Source organism: Cajanus cajan, chromosome 3 (genome assembly GCF_000230855.2).
Source record: "Cajanus cajan strain Asha chromosome 3, NIPB_CcT2T_4, whole genome shotgun sequence".
In the NCBI taxonomy this organism is placed as follows: domain Eukaryota; kingdom Viridiplantae; phylum Streptophyta; class Magnoliopsida; order Fabales; family Fabaceae; genus Cajanus; species Cajanus cajan.
Genome location: NC_138519.1, coordinates 75,207,552 through 75,228,959, shown reverse-complemented (window position 1 = coordinate 75,228,959; position 21,408 = coordinate 75,207,552). Strand labels below are relative to the sequence as shown.

Below are 21,408 nucleotides of genomic sequence, written 5' to 3'. Positions count from 1 at the left end.
ACGTAAAAAATCTTATTTCTCTCTATGATATATTCTTTTTACTCAATTGTTCAAATATATTTACTATCTAATAAGTTTTTTTTGTCATGATATTTTTCTATCTCATTTTTCCTATAAGTCAAGTCAACTTAATCTAAAATAACATTTAATGCATGTAAATTAGATTGAGTTAAAATAATTTATTCTGTTTACCGTCTCTATGAATCGATAGACAATTGAAGTCTTATTTACCTTTACAACTTAAGTCATGTTTATAAGAGAGATAAATCCAGTCTTCTTTAAATGATAAATATAACAATAAATTATTAGTTAAATTATTATAATTAACTCTATATTTTTTTCATTGATGTCAACCTAATATTAATAATCACTACCAAACAATTTATATATAATAAAAAAAGTGATATTATAATTTTCGATCCATTTATTTCATGTACACTAAGTTTGACGTTTGACAAAAAGCCAAGATCATCTTACAAGAATATCATGTTATAAGATCTTGCACAAGTTATATCACAGGACTAACATGAAGAAACTTAATCATATTAATATTAGTGCTATTGTTGGTTGAAGGAGATAAAACAACACATTAATAATAGAGTTAGTCATCCTTACATTGTCAGTGTAAATTTTTTTACACTGCAACCAATTATATCTTTTAAAGTTGTTTATTTTATTATTATTTCATTAAATAAGTAACTAACATGTATTAAAAGATATGATTAGTTGACAGTGTAAGTGATTAATTCTTAATAATAATGCCATCGTTAGGATAATAAAAACAACACACATTAAGCTCACTCAATTTAAAAATTTCAACCCATATACATTCATACAATAGTTAGGTTATCATGAATTGACATAAAATAGTTTAAGATTCAATTTAAACTTGTGTTTTTTATATCATGAGTTTGATATTTATAACTCTTTTTATAAGATTTTTTTTTTCATCTCTGATCATCACATTCATATTGACATAATATTGATAAAATTTGGAAAAAAAAATAAGGATAAAATTAAAATAAAAAATAACAAAAATAAAATGGAATTAAGCAAAAAAGAAATTGTTGAGAGCCATATTTATATAACTTTATAAAATGAAAGTAATAGATATTTATTAATAACGATAACATTTTATGAAAATATTAAATAAAAAATTATATATTTAATACATACTAATAATTATTATTCAATTTCTATATATTAAACATAAACCTACTCCTTGTTCGATATCGTTCTTATGGATTTTTCTTTTAGAACAACATTTTTAAAGATTTTCTTATCTTTTTATTTATTTTTTGACACCTTTAATCTGATTTTTTTTATCATAATTATTTATAAATGAATTTTTAATATTTTAAAATAAATAATCAATAAAATAAAATAATTTTATATTATAATATAAATTATTTATCATAAATATAAAATATAATTTATATATTTAAAAAATATATATTTATACAAAATTTAAATATAACTTATATATTAAATACAATATTTATTCACAAATATAATTTATTATAAATTTTAGTTATATAATAATTATTTAACCCGTGCATTACATATATTAAAACAATAGTAAAAGAAAATATCAATGAATAAAAAATTATAAAAAATTTAAATATTTTTAGAGTTTAATTTAAAAAAAGTGAGGGATTATTTTTCTTACGAGTTAATCACCTATACACTGTTAGTGTAAAAAAAATTTTCACTGGCAACCAATTATATTTTTTAATTGTGTCATGTCAAGTAAATGTGTTTACAGTAACATGACACAATTAAAAGATATAATTGGTTGCCAGTATAAAAAATTTATACACGGACAGTATATAGGTGATTAACTATTTTTTTACACCATTAGTTACAAATTATTTTTAAAAAATTGTTGTAGAATAAAATAAATTATTTTTAAAATCATTTTTATTAAAATAATTATTACGAAAGTAAACAAAATTTTCGTTCTATGGTTAATTACAAATTTACAATTGAATAATAAGTTAAGTATTTACATTTATTGTTATTTATTACTAAACGATAAAGTAAAAAAGATTTAGGACATTTTCAGTTAGCCGAACTGATTTAATTTTGAATTTCCGTTTAAAATGATAAAAATTGTTTCCTGATTTCTGGGCGTCCAATTCATATTTCACATATAACATATTCACTGTGTCCCACCAAAATCCGACTCAGGTCCTTTCTTCGTTTTGCGTGCCCATTTCCCGTCCGTGCGTGCGTTTCTTTTCTTCACAGTGAGTGACTCACTCTCACACACCATGCATCTTCTCTTCTCCTCTCAAACCAACATTCATCACAATGTCGTTTCTCTCTCCTTCTTAATTCATTTTCATCTTTCTTAAAGTTCTAAACTTTTGTCAACTTGCTGATTGTTCTCCTGTTCAATTTCCCTCTCACAATTTTATTTATTTATTTTCTGAGGTTTTAGTTTACTGCATTCTCTGAGTTCTCCCTTTTAGTTCTATTTCTTTCCTCTGATTTTGACTTATTCCTACTACATTTTGCAGGAACTGTTGAGGGACATTGGGGATTTTTTTGTTTGTTTTTGCTTTTTCTGAAACAGGATGGTGAGGAAGGACAAGAGAAGGAAGGAAGAGATTGCTGAGGACTGGTGTTTTGTGTGCAAGGATGGAGGGTTATTAATGGTCTGTGATTATAGGTAAGTTTCACCATGCTATCTTACTATATTAAAAAAAATGTGGATCAGTAATTGTAATTCTGCACTTTTTTAATCTGCTCATGGTTTCAATTGAAGAGGTTTACCAACTTTAGCTATGCGTATTTCTGTGCTTAATATAACTAGGAACTTAAAGTTGGGTAGAAGAAAATGCGGTTATCATGCATCGAGCCTATTAGTGTTGGACACGAGGGAGTGTCTCGGAAAAAAAATCAAAATCCTACATTGACTAGAGATAAAACAAACAAAAAGGTTATAAGTGGAGACCAATCTTTACTTACAATTTGGATTTGTAAGGTTGAGTTAGACTCAGACCTACTTTCTTAAGACTTGTGTCATTTATTAACCTTGCAAACTTGTTTTCATGGTGATCATAATGATGTTTGCTGTTGCATACACAATATGGAGGGATGATACCCGAGGGTATTAGCTTTAGTGTTTATTATATATATAAGTTCAAGTGGAATCAGCTTCTTATAATAGAAGAGGCTATTTGTTTTCAGGACAATGTCGAAATGAATGGGATATGGAATCCTATAAATCTTTTATATGCTAAACTGAGCTTCTTTTTTCCTTGCTAGTGACAGGTGAATCTGTAATAAAAGGAATATCTAATTATTTAATTTGTTTTTAAATATATAAGCTTTGGAATTTCTATGTACTACATTATACTGTGACTTTTCACTAATGTGTGTTTTATTGTCTGAGCATGTATTATTGTGAAAAAGATGAGTTATGTGCATAAATTTTGGCCTGTGCTAGTCTGCTGATTTTATAAATGGTAGCAGTCATTTTATGCTTGTTTCCTATTTTATACTATATGCTTGGCCTTGCAGCAAAAATGGGAAATTGTTAGGTAGCTTTAACAAAGAAGTTGTTCGAACTTTAGGCTCTGTTATTTTACATTTTGTTGATAGAATTGTTGTTTACTAAGAATTTTTTCCGAGTTTCTTCAATCCGCTGTTAGATTAATGATGTGTCTCAATTTGGATCATTTTTTAAAGACATAATTGTCTTGGAAGTGACTTTCTTTTTGACTGTTATTAATTCATGTTGCTTGAAGGGATTGCCTTAAAGCTTATCACCCTCATTGCGTGGATAAAGATGATTCGATTTTGGAGAATGGAAGTAAATGGACTTGTGGTAAGCTGCTTTAAACTATCACTCAACCTTTATTGGAGGACAGTCAAATACATTTCCTTTATGCAATTGATTCCACCATGAGATCTAACTGCTCATCTTATATATATATATGTGTGTGTGAATTATGCGCAATTATATATATCTGTGAATTATGCGCAAATATATTTTTGGAGCACTATTTATTGTCTGAACTTGCATACCTTGATTATCTCAAAAATAAAAACTCAGGGTTTTATCTAGTTCAACTCCAAAGAAACTTCACATATGGCCTATTTCTTTTTTTCTTGTCAAAGTGATAAAACACCATGCTGAAATTTGCAGCCTCAATGCTTCATAGAAAATTTAGAACATATTGGCTGTCATGATTAAATATGTTTCCCCCCGTTTGCTCTCTCTGTTCATGTTTAAGAGATTATGTCAAGAATCAAGATGCCTTTTAATCCCTTTGTTACTGAAAGACTTGAATAATTTATTTTTTCAGATTTGCATTTTTGTGCCCTTTGCCATAAAGCATCTAAGTTTAAGTGCTTTTGCTGCCCAAAAGCTGTTTGTGGGAATTGCCTTTATGATGCTGAATTTGCTACTGTCAAACCGAACAAAGGATTTTGCCGTCACTGCTCAAAACTTGCCCTTCTAATTGAAGAAAATGCCGATGTTGATTCTGACGGGGTAAGATTGTTTTTGATCACATTTTATATGCAGCAAGAGAAAAAATTGAAATCCTAAATTTAAAATCGAAAAGGCAAATTGCTATTTGTTTGTCATTTATTTATATCTACAAATTGACTTTTTTTTTAAAATGAATTACCAAAGTTCGTGGGAAAAATTGCCAATGAAAACAACACAGGATTGTTATTCTGGGGCAATAATAATAACAGAGGCACTTGTTCTGTGTTTTTACCTGTTCTTAAAAAATCTAACTTTTTAATGTGTTGAAAAGACAAAAATGTTATTTGAAGGAAAACCCAGAAACACATTCTCAAACTCGTATAGCATTTTCTCATCAAACATAAGCAATGTTTTATTTCATTTTTTCTTGGTGGGAAACATTGAATTTAGTATGAAACATTTATCTGTCTCTGGGACTTGTAAAACAAATTTCTTTTTTATATCACTTTATTCTTTCATGCTGTTTTATTAACAGGAAAAGGTAGACTTCAAAGATAAAGATACATATGAATGCTTATTTTCTGAATATTATGAAATCATCAAAGAAGAAGAAGGGCTGAATTCTCAACATGTATACTCTGCCCATAGATTTTTTAAGAACGGCAAAAATAAACGTGACTTGGATCCAGATGAAATAGGTGAAGGGGAAGATGATACTAGTGATTCTGGAGACATGAGTAACTTTATAGTTTCTGATTCTGATGACCTGAATGACACAGCAAGATCAAAATCAGCAAGGAAAAAGAAGGGCATGAAAAAGCTAAAATCAATGAATGGAAAGGTGAAAGATAAGAAAAAGGAGTTTATTGGATGGGGTTCAAGAAGTCTCATAGAATTTCTTAAGTATATTGGTAAAGACACGAGCGAAGAATTTTCTGAACATGATGTTACTTCAATCATTATTGAGTATTGCAGAGAAAACAACCTTTTTGACCCTAAGAAAAAGAGAAAGATACATTGTGATGCACAACTTAGGTCTTTACTAGGGAGGAAATCATTAAATAGAAACAGCATACAAAATCTTCTGGAAACACACTTTGCTGAGAATTTTGAAGACATGGATATCAGTAGTGGTTCTGAAGATAAAGATTATATCGAACCATTCAATTTTTCGAGAAAGAGAAAATCAATTTCAAGTATAAAATCTCATCATCCGAACCTAGCTTCTGAAGAGCGTCAAAGCTGTTTTGCAGCCATTGTTGGTTCAAACCTCAAGCTTGTCTATTTGAAGAGGAGTTTAGTGGATGAGATTTCAAAGCAACCAGAAACTTTTGATGGCAAAGTGCTAGGAAGTTATGTAAGAGTCAAATCTGACCCATATGACTATTTACAGAAGAATTCCCATCTGCTCGTACAAGTTGTAGGTAATTGTCTTTGTGATGGCTTCAAACTGCCATCATAAAATATAAAATTTTATGGCTTTCGAATATACTACTGATGTTTCATTGTTTGATCATCTTATTTCTGAAATTCTGTCTGATGTTCTATACAAACATTAGATTTCTTGATATGCAATTTGAATAAAATTGCATTTATGTTACACAATGAAGAGATGCACCTGCATGTTGCAGCTTTTAGTAAAATATCCTTGTTTTATACCGTACGCATTGTAGTATGATATGTGAGTGAAAGAATTAAAACTGCAAATTTAAAGAACTGTAGCTATACAGACTATTTTTGTAATAAAGTAAAATTATCAAAGATATTGTAGAAACATTCTGGCTAAACATATAATTTAGTCCTTATATATGTTGCATATTCTCAATTTGGTCCCTATATGTAAAAACTTATCAAATCAGTTGTTATACGTGTAAACATTATTGGTTTGGTCCTTGTCACTATTAACTCCTTCCCACATTCTTAATTTGGTCACTATACATTTAAAACATTCTTAATTATGTTTCTACACATATAATGCATTCTTAATTTGGTCTCTATATACAAGGACTAAATTAAGAATATATTACATGTGTAGAGATCAAATTAAAAATGCACTACATTTATAAGGACTAAATTAACAATGTATGTGTAAGGAAGTTAATAGTCAACATACAACAATAGGGATCAAACCGGCAATATTTGCATGTAAGGAATTTAACCGTCAACATATAACAATAGGGGTCAATCTGGTAATATTTGCATACATAGCAATCAATTTAATAAGTTTTTACATATAAGAACCAAATTAAGAATCCACAATACGTAGAGTGACTAAATTATAGGTTTAACAAACATTCTGTATTATGTCAAATTACATATATTGTCTGCCTTTCATTTTCTTTTACTTAGAAAACTACTGCCTTTTTATTCTGATTGAATAATAGTTTTTATGATGGGACATTTAAATATTAAAACATTAAATTGCTTAAGCTCATCACAACTCTATCATGAGCTTCATTGTTTTTATTTTTTTTTAAAAGAATTAGTAGATCATGCATGTAATTTTGACAGCAATTTGATTCAACTGGAAGAAAAAGCTGCTGTGTCGTAAATTGTATCCAAAGCACATCTAGAAGGAAAAAAATGAAGTATAAAATCTTTAGCATTATGTACTGTGTTCTTTAGGTGCATAGTATATTATTGTAGAAGGTCAAGATGACCGATGGTTTACTGCCTACCGTTCTTTTTAACATGCGTAGCTGACATTCTATATCTGCATCAATACAGGAATAAACAGATCTTTAAAGAATGATGAAATCAACAAGGAAATTATGCTTCAACTTTCTAATTTGCCAAAAGATGTACCTATCTGCAAAATTTCAGATGATGACTTTTCTGAGGTATGAATACTGTTGTAATAGAATTTTGTCCTGCAATTTCTCCTGTTTCTGGAGATATTGGAGCAAAATAAGCCATATTTTCCAAGTAGAATTCGCTGTTATATCTAATATTAGATCTGTATATCCATATTGTTTTCAGAAACCATGCCTATCAGGATTTAGCTGCAAAGTTACATTGATCCTAGTTGTTTGTTTATATATTTTCCGTGGATTCACAATTACAAGTTTATAATATTTGGTGTTATCTGCAGGAAGAATGTCAAGATTTGTATCAGAGAATGAGAAATGGTCTGCTGAAACAGCCTACTATAGTAAGTTTGCTGTGTATGACTTGTGAGTGATTTAGTTTGTACCATAAAAAGCTTTATGCTCATTGATCTGATCAAATATGAGTACTTTCCCTGTCAGTCTTTTGTGAGTTTAATAATAAACTTTATCATTATGTGGTGCAAAACTATGATGGTTATGTTTGAAAATTTCTGCAAATAAAAATAAAGGCGAAGCAAGTTTAATTATAGAATAACAGTAGCACTGCATCTATGGAAGCCTCTTTGCAGTACATCAGGTATCTAGTTGATACCACGGGATCAGAACACAGAAAGAGAAACAACATTTATTGACAAATAATGAATATGAATTTTCCTCTCAGGATTCCAAGAGCTTAAGATCTCTCCCTCTCAAAGTATCTTTCACTCTTCTCCGAATCTTTTTGGTCTATTTCTGCCTATCTGTTAGAGTTCTAACTAAACCATCATTTACCAATTCTAACTCCTTCACTATAGGCAACCAGTCCATTGGGCTTTACCTAACTGCAACTTTAGGAGAATAAAGATATTTTTTATTATTGATTGATCAGAATTACACGAGTTATATTGGCAGATCTGACTATAAGAGATCCTATCCGCCTTATTACAAAAGAAATACAAGGATAAGATAGGGAGAGTTAGATCAGATCAGATCTTGATCTTAACTACCTAAATCTTACTAGAATACTTACGTGAAATTTAAAATAGAAGCACATCCAGCTAACATTAACACTACAGAACCAAGTTTGAGAAGCTACCATTTGTTAAGTATGTAGTTATCTACTAAACCAATTTCTTTAAAAGTTATCTAATGTTATCCACTTGTGTTAGGAAATCTTTTGCTGGACATATAAGTGCAGCAGATCCTTGTCATAATAGCTAGATAATCTCGTATTCGCTACTTCTATTTGTAAACTCAAATCTTGGGTTAGAAACCAAAACAAGTTGATTTGTGAGCATTGAAGACAGAGTTAATTTCATCAATTGTAAAAAGCAATGAAAGCTTATCTTGTGTGAATAACATAATTTATTGGCATAGCTGAATAATGTGAACGACAGATTACACTACCTCTTTATGTTTGACAGGTGGAGCTTGAGCAGAAAGCCAGAAGTCTACGTGAAGATATAATAAAGCATGTATGTACATATCAATTTTATTTTTTCTAAATCCCTTTTGCTATTATAAAGATCAAATTCAATTCAAAATGATATTTTTTGTTGCCTACCAATTAAACATGGTCTATGCATCATAAAATTCCACAAGGGCAAAATCTAACGAACTAATTACTAATTTTCAAAATTCAATGGTTAAAACTCATCATACAAGCATAGAGTAGAATCTTATAACTATGAGACTCACTTAAGCACTTTCCAGCAAACACAAAATATGTCAGGCAAAGTGAATTTTGGAATCTGCCCTTAAATTGTTACTTTAATCTTTTTTATCTAATGCTTTGTTTGTCTAATGCTTGTTAACATTATTGAACACTCCCGATTCTTTTATATTATAAGAGAACACCACACCTATCATATTTATTTTAGTTTTACGATATTTTTCTTCATGTTTTGCTTTATGTTGCAGTGGATCCCGAGGGAGTTAGTATTGTTACAAAACCGTATTGATCAGGCCAATGAAAAGGGATGGAGGAGAGAATATCCTTTCATGATGTACATTTCAGATTGTTGCCTCAGATTAGTAGCTAAAGGCCAAAGTGTTATGAATTGTTACCCAATTTACTGCTTGATCAAGCATATCAATATTTTGATCACTTAAATTTGGGAGAGTTGTGAACTAATCTGAAAGCTGTTGTTACTGTTTTGATTTTTTTTTAATATATTTTGCATTATTTTCTGTAAGAAGTTTTATAATAGCTGTGAGTTTTGTGTTTGGGCCTTGACCATATTCTATACACTTTCTGAGTACATGGACCAAAAACTGAAGCTTGAGACACCATTGGAGCAATCACGGTTACTAAATGACATTCCAAAAGTAATTCCTGATGTAGTTCATATCAATCTATCCCCAGCAGGTTCCCCAAGAGAAGATAAGCTTGTGCAAAATGGCTTGTCAGTATTAGCCAGTGGAAAGACTTGTAACTCAGTTGGATGCTATTCCAAACACAGTGGATTTGCTCATTGTCTGAATAATAGAACAGATGTTGCAGGTTTGCTAGGTTTTCATGTCTGTACTTCCTGTTTGTTTTTACATACATAGCGTCCTAATAACTTCTACTTTTGCTTTTTTTTGTTTGCAAATTTCTATATATAAAATCCTTGATAATGCCTGTCTCCTGCATTATCTTTGCATTCTTGTTCATGCTACTCTTGGCTTGTTTTACCTTACTTGAATATGAATAATTTCTTATTGATAAATCTGAATGAGTACAATAAAATAAATAGGCATAAAATATAATCAATCCCTAAAGTTTAGGGATTTAGATAAAACTGACTAAGGAAACTAAACTAGAACTTAGGAGAAGATAAACTAGTATATCTAAACAAAATTATCTTAACACTCCCCCTCAAGCTGGAGCATATATATCATATACATCTAGCTTGTTACATATATATGTTATCCTAGGACCTCGTAAAGATTTAGTAAAGATATCTGCAAGTTGATCCTTGGAGCAAACTGAGGAGGTCTTGATGATATCGGAGAGAATCTTTTCTCTGATGAAATGGCAGTCAACCTTTATATGCTTTGTTCTCTCATGAAAAACTGGATTAGAGGAGAGGTATAAAGCTGACTGGTTATCACAAACTAGTTCCATATGACCAACCTTGCAAAACTGCAACTCTTGAATTAAGAATTTTAGCCACAAGAGCTCACATGTGGTGTGAGCCATAGCATGATATTCTGCTTCTGTACTTAATCGTGCAACAACACTTTGCTTTTTACTCTTCCATGAGACAAGATTACCACCCATGAAGACACAATAGCCTGATGTTGACCGCCTATCACTTGCATCACCTGCCCAATCTGCATCTGAATATCCAACAATGTTTGTATGTCCTCTATCATTGTAAACAAGTCCTTTTCCTGGTGATCTTTTGATGTATCTAAGGATTCGAACAACTGCAAGCCAATGACTCTCACAGGGAGAGTTAAGAAACTGACTTACAACACTGACAGGAAAAGATATATCAGGTCTGGTCATGGTGAGATAATTCAATTTTCCCACTAATCTCCGATATCTCCCTGGGTCAGAATAAGGCTCCCCCTGATTAGGCATAAGCTTCACATTAGGATCCATGGGAGTGTCAACTGGCTTACAATCTGTAAGTCCGGTCTCTTCTAGAATATCAAGGGCATATTTTCTCTGAGAAATAGCAATACCGGACTTTGACTGAGCGACCTCAATCCCGAGAAAATAACGTAGGGGACCTAAATCCTTAGTGTTAAAGTGTTTAAATAAGTGTTGCTTCAGAGCCTTGATGCCTTCCTGATCATCACCTGTAATCACAATATCATCTACATAAACAACAAGATAGATAAATCTATGTGTCGATGAGCGTCTAAAGAAGACAGAGTGGTCTGTCTCGCAGCGAATCATTCCAAATTCCTGTATAACTTTGCTAAACCGACCAAACCAAGCACGAGGTGATTGTTTGAGGCCATACAAGGACTTTTGTAATTTACATACAAAACCAGACCTCCCTTGAGCAACAAACCCAGGAGGTTGATCCATATAAATCTCCTCCAAATCACCATGTAAGAAGACATTTTTGATGTCTAATTGAAACAAAGGCCAATGCCTCATAGCAGCCATAGCTAGGAAGAGACGAACTGAGGCCATCTTCGCAACTGGAGAGAAGGTGTCGCTGTAATCCAAACCATATACTTGCGTGTATCCGTTAGCCACAAGACGAGCTTTCAATCTATTCACCTGTCCATCAGGACCCACTTTAACATTAAATACCCACTGACATCCAACAACAGATTTTTCAAGCGGAGGTGGGACAAGTACCCAAGTGTGGTTGGAGTCTAAAGCTGTCATCTCATCAATCATTGCTTGTCGCCATCCTGGATGGGTTAAGGCCTCCTGTACTGTCTTGGGAATGGTAATAGAAGAAATAGCAGAGACAAAAGCATAATAGGTAGGAGACAAACGATGATATGAAAGAAAGTTATAAATAGGATGAGGATTACAAGTAGAACGACTACCTTTACGAAGAGCAATGGGCAAGTCAACTGAGGTAGGTGGGGCCGGAGTAGGTGAGGAGACTGAAGCAGGAGTAGAATCACATGGCTCAATTGAAGAATCATTGGGAGGAACAACAGTATGTGATCGACGCTCATAGGTTATCCCAAATCGGTGTAGAGGATGGTCAGACCCTGGTAGTGCGGGAGGATCTGGTGCCTCTAAAGTAGCAGGTGTGGTAGGAGGCACACTATGATCAAAATGAGGAATAGGCAATACCCGAGAGAAGAGATCTGAGTCAACCGGAGAGACATCTGTGGCAATAAAATATGGTGTATCTTCAAAGAAAGTGACATCTGCACTGGTGTAAAATCGATGCGTAGCAGGAGAGTAACAACGGTACCCCTTTTGGACACGGGAGTATCCTAAGAACACACATTTGATGGCCCGAGCAGACAACTTAGCACTTCCTGAGAAAAGATCATGGACAAAACAAGTACAGCCAAAGACACGAGGATGAACAGAATAAAGGGGATCCAATGGGTATAATAGGGAATGAGGTACTTGATCATTCAAGACAGACGATGACATTCGATTTATTAAATACCCTGCAGTGAGGACAACATCGCCCCACAACTTTGGGGGTGCATTGGCATTCAATAAAAGAGTACGAGCAGTGTCCACAATATGTTTATGTTTTCACTCAGCTACACCATTTTGTTGAGGTGTATGAGGGCAACTAGATTGATGTAGAATGCCATGGGAAGCCATAAATGATTTGAAGCAATCTGAAAAATATTCTTTAGCATTATCACTTCGTAAAATCCGAATTACTTTGTCAAATTGAGTTTTGATCTCCGAATAGAAACTTAGGAAAATATTGAATAACTCAGAACGATTTTTCATTAAAAATATCCAAGTACATCTAGAAAAATCATCAATAAAGGTGACGTAATACCTATGTCCTAAAAGAGAAGGAATGCGACTAGGACCCCGAACATCATAATGAATAACATCAAAAGGAGACATAGCTCGACTATTAATACTATTAGGAAAAGAAGCTCTAACATGCTTCCCTAATTGACACGACTCACACTCTAAGGACACCAACCGTGAGAGATGAGGTACCATTTTCTTTAATTTATTCAAGCTTGGATGACCCAGGCGACGATGAATTAAACCAGGAGACTCAATAGATGCACATATGGTAGAGGTAGAAGGCTGAAGGTAGTAGAGACCATGTGATTCAGATCCAGCTCCAATCGTCTGTCCCGTACTCCGGTCCTGTATCAAGAAAGAATCAGAAGTGAAGGTTATGACACAGTTTAGTGACCGAGTCAACTTACTTATAGAAATCAAATTAAAGGGACATCCAGGAACTAGTAAAACAGATTTTAATGGTAGTGATGGGAGAGGTGATATTTGGCCAATACCAGTGGCTTGAACTTTTGACCCATCTACAAGAGTGATATGATGTGGAGTTTTAGGTGATGATAGGTTAGGGAAAAGGGAGACATTACCAGTTAGGTGATCAGAAGCACCGGAGTCCAAAATCCAAGGTCCAATAGAAGTAGAATGAGAGAGACAAACTGTAGAATTACCAGTATGAGCAACAGTGATGGAAGAGGAGGCCTGTTTAGTTGCCTTCAATTGAAGATACTCTTGGTAATCATCGGTAGATAATGTGATTGGATGATTGCCCTCCGGTTCAATCTTGAGCTCTGGAGTTGAAGTTGGAGATTGAACCACATTAGCTGTCTTGCTCGGAAAGCCATGCAAGGAATAACACCTGTCTCGTGTATGTCCATCTCTCTGACAGTAGGTACAATGGAGGTTTCCTCTACCCCCTTTACCTCGACCACGCCCTCGACTTCCACGGTCAGCTGTACTAGAGATAAAAGCAGAGGAGTCAGATTCTGTGTGAGGATCTGCCTCTGGTGAAGGGACCCGAATCAGTCGATCTATGAGTTCTTCTACTGTAGGAATGACAGGATTTGTCAAGATTTGATCTCGAACAGATCCGTAATCTTTGTGGAGTCCTTGAAGGATAAACACCATAAACATATTATCAAGTTTGTTTAATATTTGTTGAGGATCATCACTAACCAACATTAGCTTGAGCTCATCAATAGTGGATTGAGCACGATTCAAATACGTTGGCAAATCATTATCAACCATACGAAGAGTTGCCAGACCATGAACAGACTCGTATATTCTTTGGATATCATTGGCATAGACATTTCGAGCCTTCTTCCAAATATCATAGCATGTCTTGTATGGACAAAAATGCACCATTAATTTAGGCTTAATGGACTGCCACAATAGAGATACAAGTTGATAATCTGCCCGTTGCCATTCATCTCTCACCTCTTTATCAATTTCGGACGCCCTTTTAGTAAGATGATCATAGAGACCCTGACCTAAAAACCACATTTCAACCGCAGTGGATCAATCCAAATAATTTTTACCATTAAGTTTTTCAGATGTAATAGTAGGTGATCCAGAAAAGGCAAAGGAGACCAGCCCCCTTTTGGAAGATTCAATTTTTGGATTCTCCTTAGGAATCTCTGCCATGAAGAGAAAAAGAAGAAAAACAGCAAACAATCAGTCACGAAACTCCGAGGTAGCAACCAATCAACCACGGAACTCCGAGGTAGCAACCAAACCACCACAGAACCCCGAGACAGCAACCAAACAGCCACGGAACTCCGAGACAGCAACCAAACAACCACAAAACTTCGAGGCAGCAACCAAACGACCACAAAACTCCGAGGCCGCAACCAAACGACCACCAACAGACCACCTAGAGTGTGACCCACAACCTGAAAAGGGTCAAAACGGGAAGAGGGAGGGCCGACGAGTCCAACGGAGTGAACCGCGTCGCAAACGGAGGCTGGGAGGGCGGCGCGTGAAGCCCACGCGCCGGCGAGCTTCCTCAACAATAATCGCGCGTGAGAGCGCGTGAGACGGCGGCTGACGGTGGCTCGCGACGGAGAGGCCGATCGGCGACCTCTGAGTGTGCAGGCAGTGTCAACTCCGACAACCGCGGACAAAACTCGAAAACCCTAGAAACCCTAGATGTTGGCTGCTGGATTAGGGTTCTTGGACCAGAGTGCTCTGGTACCAACTTGAATATGAATAATTTCTTATTGATAAATCTGAATGAGTACAATAAAATAAATAGGCATAAAATATAATCAATCCCTAAAGTTTAGGGATTTAGATAAAACTGACTAAGGAAACTAAACTAGAACTTAGGAGAAGATAAACTAGTATATCTAAACAGAATTATCTTAACAACCTTTATCCCCAAGATGTAACGAATTCTACCAAGATCTTTTGTTTGAAAATAATGACACAGGTGTTGCTTTAATTGGGTGATGCCATGATCACTACCTATAATAACAATGTTGTCAACATAAAGAACCAAGTAGATACATCCTATGGTGGAATGGTGGTAGAAGACTGAGTGGATAGCCACACTTTGAGAGTTATGTCATATTCTTTAGCTAGGGTACTAAATCTACCAAACCATGCCCTGATTGACTGACTGTTTAAGGCCAGATAGAGAATTGTGTGGACAACTTACTGATCTTGAAGACTCTCCTTAAGCAACAAGTTAGGAGGTTGCTCCATATAACCTTCTTCAAAGAGATCACCATGGAGAAAAGCATTATTAACATCAATAAAGGGCAATGTTGAATAGTAACTATGGAGCAGACAACTTGGCAGAAGACATTTTAAGCCACTGGACAAAAAAATTCTGAGAAATACAATTTGAATACATGTCTATAATCTTTGGCTACCAAAAAGGCCTTGAGGCAGTCATTGTGTCATTGGAGACAACTTTTACGGTGGAGACCTATTCACAACCCACTAGGGATTTTTTCAGAGGAAGGAGAATGAGGTCCCAAGTATGATTTCTTTGAAGTGCACACATCTCATCAAACATCACTTGCTTCCAACCAAGGTGATTTGAAGTTTCACTTGTAGTCTTAGGATTGGACACAAAAGACAATGCAGAAAGTCAAATATATTGGGAAAGAGAGAAATAGTGATAGCTCAAAGTGACATAATAGTGGTGTGGTGTATCAAGTAGAGAAAACACCTATTTGAAGAGCAATGGGAAGATTAATCTCTAGTGAGAGGGTCTTTGGAGATAGATGAATTAGAGCTTGAGGAGAGTTAGAAGTGTTCCAACTTCAAGTGGTGGTGCAAAAGGATTTGTTAGAAGTGTTCCCAACATTAAGTGGTGGTGCAAAAGGATGGAGTCAATAGTGATCATACACTTGTAGAGGTGATGGTTCATGTGGACTAGTAAATATCTTTGGTGGGTTATAGATGACCAAAATAAGATGAGGAAGTAGTAAAGCAGAAACAAACTTAGAATCAGACATGGATTCAAAGAAAGGAGCAAATAAAAGATGGTAACATTTGTTGAGACTAGATAACAACATAGTGAAGGAGAATAACATTTATAACCTTTTTGAGAATGAGTAGAAAGTTTATAAAGACCGGAATTAAGATTTTGAACAAAGATTTTTTATCCAAAGGCATGAGGAAGAGGTGAATGATTGTTAAAGGAATGTAGTAGAGTCACTAGAGTGAGGAACTTGATTATTGAGCACATACCAAGGTGTTCAAAAGTCACACATTGTCTACCTCAATTCTTTGAGTTCGGCTTATATATCTATTGGGTAACTTTACATAATGTTAATTGATTTTAGGATGGAAGCTAACATGATAGCAAAGTATATAGTCCATCTTTGTGGTTGCCTGTTATGGTAGACATCTATGAAAGGGGGTGTTGGGAAGTCCTACATTATCTGCCTCAATTCTTGGGGAATGGCTTATATATTTGTTGGACTACCTTACTTAATGCCAGTTTTTTTTAAGATGGAATTTAACATAGGGTATGTGATTAAATGAGATAACAAATAGTAAGGACATCACCCTGGAAACAATGAGGAACATTACCATGAAGCAAAGTAGTCAAGGTGGTTTCAATTAAGTGTTTATTTTTACATTCATTGATGCCATTTTGTTGACTAGTATAGGCACAAGATGTTTGATGCAAAATGCCATTTGAGGCCATAAAGGACTTAAATTGTGGAGATAGGTACTATTTAGCATAACCACTACTACACAGTGCGAATTGGAATGTCAAATTGATTTTTGATTTCATGGTAAAAGCGTTGTAAAAATAGAAAACAACTTCAAATAGATTTTTTATTAAACGAAGACCTATAAATATCCGGATTACCTTATGTAGACCCAACAAAAAACTAAAGATATAGTGTCTATGAGTATCTAACAATCAATACAATACAAAATCAGTTTTATATTTGTTATACAAGTGTTGAGTTGGGTTTATTTTGTGTATGATAACTCTAATGTGGCAAAATTATTTTAATATTTTCAAAATGGGTGAAAACCATTTTTATCCAAAAATAAGTATTCTTCACTCTGACAATGAAACTAAATTTTTTAATACTTGGTATTTTTAAACTAAAAAGGAATTCTGCATCAATCTATATATCAAAACACCCTTCAATAGAATGGTTTCTTCGAAAGAAAGAGTAGACATTTACTTGAACTTGTTCAATGTATCATATTTGCTATGCATGTTCCTAGATATTTGTGAGGTGTCTTAATTGCATCATATTTAATACATAAAATGCCTACTGTGTTCTGATTTTCCTGACACTTTTAGACAGCTTCAAATCTCTGTATCCAACTTTAGAACGTTGCTAACTGGCCTAAAATAAAATATTTGATTATACTTTGTTAATGAACACAATAATTCTAGGTCTAAACTTAATCCCTGTGGTGAAAAATGTGTTTTCATTGGTTATATTTTTAATCAAAAAGGATATAACAGTTTTAGCTCTACAAGAGAATAAACTCTATGGCAGTATCAGTATGTATGTTACCCTTTTGGAGAACCTTTATTTCATGAAAATTCTCTTCCAGGGGAGATAAAGACTAATGAAGTTTCTTTTCTGCGTGAGTCTTTACCTTATCCTATCTTGTATTCTATTTATCCAGTTGAAACAATTGCTCAAGATATTGAAAATGATAAAGGAGTGCCAATATTAGATAATTATCAGACAGTGGGAGTAAAAACACAGTCAAATAAGGAGCTGCTTGTTTATACTCGAAGGAATTTACAACAGAAGAAAGTTCAGCCTATCATTCTGACACTGGAACAAAAAGATTCCCTAGAAACCTCTCCTGAAAATGTTCCAGGTAATCCTAAGCACCCTTATTCTAATTCAAATTATAATACCCCTATAGTCTTTGCCCTTTAGGAGAACTTGCAGCAGAAATCACCCTATTTCTTGGTTCATCTCCTATCTTGGACACAATTTCAAACATAAAGCTTTCCCTTCTAAAATTATCGTTCTGTTTGTTTAAAGAAACATTGAAGAAGCTCTAGATAATCCAAATTAAAATTTAGTAGTTATGGAAAAAATGAACGCTCTTAAAAGGAATGAGACTTGTGACATTGTTTATTTCCCAAATGGCAAAAGGGTTTACTCAAACCTATGGAGTTGATTGAAGTATAGGCAAGATTAGTGCCATAAGGGTTTACTCAAACCTAAGAAGTTGATTGTCAAGAAACTTTTGTTAGTGTTTAAAATTAACTCTGTTGTCCCTTGCATTAAATTTCAATTGTCCTTAGAATTTAGGCTTAGGACTTACCTCAACCCCCACAAAATTAGCTTGTGAGGCAAGAATTCCCCAAGCTTCATAAGTGTAGGAGAATATTATTTCTCTCTTTTTTAGTTTTTATAATATTGTCTATAACAATTTTATTTCAGTTGTATTTTCTTTCTTAGTTTGTTGTAACTGACCTACAGTTAGTTACAACTTACAACTAAGTTGGGAAATAGGCCTATGTACAATATTTCATTAGTTTTTCAAATTTAGCCATCAATAACATCATATTTACTCTCTCTCTCTCTTCCAATATGGTATCAAGAGCGAAAGAATCCTAGGATTTTTATTTCTCATGATTCTGAATTCTTCTACACCACCACTGTCCCTGCCACACTCCATCATCATTCCTCCTTTCACTCCACTCACTTTCTTGCATTCTCAGTACTGATCAGATACAGATAGGCAATGGGCAAGGCTTAAGTATCAAAACATCTGGTTCCACTATTTTTTCTTCACCATTGTGTCCTAATGTTCCTTTCATTCTCAAAAATTTACTTCATGTTCCTCAAATCACTAAAAATTTACTTAGTGTAAGTAGATTTGTCGAGGATAATTCTGTATATTCGGAGTTTCATCCAGATATTTGTCTTGTCAAATCTCAGGCCAATCATAAAGTGCTGTTGTGTGGCCGAGTTTGAGCTGATGGCTTCTATGAATTTCCAAATTTACTCAATCAATCTCTATATTCTAACTGTACTAGTGTTCCTGCAATGAACACTATTTCATTTTCAGATGTAAATGCCTCGAAAAGTGATGTTTCCTTTTTAATTTGACATAACAATTTAGGACATCCTAGTTGAAGTGGGACTGAACACCACCCTCGAGGCTGCATTTAGGCCAATCCCCATTGCTTCTAGTAAAGATACCACGTTTCTATCAATTGGTATAACAGCTCCGATATTTGGAGCTGATCCAAATGGAGAAGTAATTTCTTGAAGAATCCCAGAAAGAATGCATAGAGATATCAACATTTGAAGGAGAAGCCTAATGATGGCAGATCAACACAATGTGTCATTGCAGCATTTTGAGATGCCGGGAGCACTTGAGGAAAAAAAGACACAAAGGGCTGTGAAGTCTCTGCTCTGCAGGGACATGCTTTCATGTGGTAGTTCATGTGGAAGGGGAACAATCCCAATGCATCATGATGAGACTTCATGAAGGATTTACTCAAGCAATTCCAACCAGAATTTGCTCAGATATCCTAACCTATGTTCAAAATGAGGAAGCAGAGAATTTAAACTTAATTTTAAGTTTTTCTGTTTTAAACAACCAAAACCATGTTTTACTTGTACGAAGGTCACTTAGATTAATTAGAATTTAATGTGTATTTTGTGGATCTTTTATTATTACATTCCTATTTTATTTGGTGCATTTTGTATGCCTTTAAAAGGTGACTTTTGCTTGCTTTTATTAAGCCAGGAACAATTTATGTAGACAAAGTATTTGTGAAATATGACTATGCACTTTGTTAATTTTCATGGCTTAGGTCCAAAATCTCCAGTAAAGGAAAACCAAGATGGTACGGCCTTTCCTGATGCTTCTGTGGAGCAATTGTCTGTCAACACTGCTTCCCAAGATAAAGCCACTTCTCAAATAAAGCTGCCTCAATCTACCTCAAAAGCAAGGCAAAATGATCCCGAGGCTACACTCTTTGAAGAATTTAGCAATACGGCGAAGTATGGCTTGTTTCAAACAAGGATCACTGAATCTGGTTCTGTTATGATAAATGGCAGAAATCTGAGTGCTGCTGGGCATGTTAAACAAACAATGATGAAAAAGCAAAGCATTTCATTTGCAAGTGTCAGTGGCAAACAGGATACAAGTATCTCAGCTATTCCAGTGGAAGAACAGGAATCTAGCATTTCAACTAAAAATGTCATTGTGTTAAGTGACGATGATGAACCGGCCAATGTTGCAGACATTGTGGTCGGAAGAAAGGCGGTGGAGAATCCTGACATTTCTGTTTGGCATTTTGTTGGTCCTTTTGGTAAAAAGGAGGACCCTATTCAATGTATGCACTCAAACGTTGGAGTGAAAGTGCCTCATATCCCTTAGAATTCAAGGTCTGGAAGAAAGGTCAGAGTGAAACAGAGGCAATACCTCTCGCGGATGCGCTGAACCAATTTTTCTGAAGCGTGTAGGGAAATGGAGGGAAATCACTTAATTTTAAGTACATCAACATTGTAAATATAGTATTAAATACAGCGTGGAGTGCTTGCAAGTTAAAAGTACTTTATATGATTTTGTTTTCTTTTGGTTGTAGATTTCACCAATACAATTACAAATCGAAGTTTTTTATGCCTTGTGCCTCTAACATGATTTTTTCCTCTCGTTCCTTCTGTGATAGAATTTGAGCACAGAATAGGAGCTCAACTCAGTGAAGCTTTTAAAGTTTCGAATTTTCTTATCGAATCCCAACTTTTATTCTTTGTGCCTTATGTCTCGCAACACAACTTTTGATTAAAGTTCTTAACAAGAAGGGATACGTGAAAGCACAATCCGTTTTTTTTTTGTTCAGCAATTTTTTTACATTCAACTTATATCCTCGTTTATATTAAAATAAATATTCATTTCATTTTAATGGATTTAGATACTGTAAGTTGCTTTAAAAAGTTCCCTATATTGATTCATTTGTATTTTGTTCATTTTTTCAGTGACTATACATTAGCCAGACTTATTTATGGATGTGTCTAAGCTAGTTACAGCACGAAAGAAATTAAAATGTTATAATGCTCAACTATGTTTTATTCAGGACTATGTGAATGATAGCTAGCACATTTATTGTAAAGAAATCAGATTTACACTGGCTAGCATCATTGTTGGTGTTCAGGAAAGAAAGATCACCCATGCAAGCCAAACATATTTAAAGTACATATAAAATGGCGCGAGTGTACATTTTTTTATACTCCTTTTTGGTTGTGACCTAAATCAAAGAAATAAACTACAATCTAAAA

At 34.1% G+C, this 21,408-nt stretch overlaps 1 protein-coding gene across 5 annotated transcripts; it reads left to right on the top strand.

Annotated features, from left to right (window-relative positions):
• The first annotated feature begins 2,133 nt into the window (after positions 1–2,133).
• On the top strand, positions 2,134–20,861 carry LOC109791147 (uncharacterized protein At5g08430). 5 transcript variants are annotated; one of them, XM_083071326.1, is made up of 12 exons: positions 2,134–2,249; positions 2,523–2,674; positions 3,756–3,835; positions 4,317–4,504; positions 4,980–5,868; positions 7,172–7,284; positions 7,536–7,595; positions 8,676–8,726; positions 9,172–9,243; positions 9,502–9,754; positions 17,780–17,980; positions 19,941–20,861. In XM_083071326.1, the coding sequence occupies exons 2-12, from the start codon at positions 2,580–2,582 to the stop codon at positions 20,507–20,509; spliced, it is 2,571 nt and encodes an 856-aa protein (XP_082927452.1). In that variant the 5' UTR covers positions 2,134–2,249; positions 2,523–2,579; the 3' UTR covers positions 20,510–20,861. The 5 variants fall into 5 exon arrangements, with proteins under 5 accessions (XP_082927452.1, XP_082927455.1, XP_082927454.1 ...); XM_083071329.1 differs by lacking the exon at positions 19,941–20,861 and adding an exon at positions 19,241–19,919 and having other exon boundaries at positions 2,198–2,315; XM_083071325.1 differs by having other exon boundaries at positions 2,199–2,315.
• The last annotated feature ends 547 nt before the right edge of the window (positions 20,862–21,408 follow it).

What these genes read in the sequence shown, in the direction of transcription:
- LOC109791147 (XM_083071326.1), top strand. Translation starts at nt 2,580, where the DNA reads ATGGTGAGGAAGGACAAGAGAAGGAAGGAAGAGATTGCTGAGGACTGG. An exon ending in CAGATGATGACTTTTCTGAG is followed by an intron (nt 7,285 to 7,535) that starts GTATGAATACTG and finishes TGTTATCTGCAG; the next exon opens with GAAGAATGTCAAGATTTGTA. An exon ending in CTCTCCTGAAAATGTTCCAG is followed by an intron (nt 17,981 to 19,940) that starts GTAATCCTAAGC and finishes TTCATGGCTTAG; the next exon opens with GTCCAAAATCTCCAGTAAAG.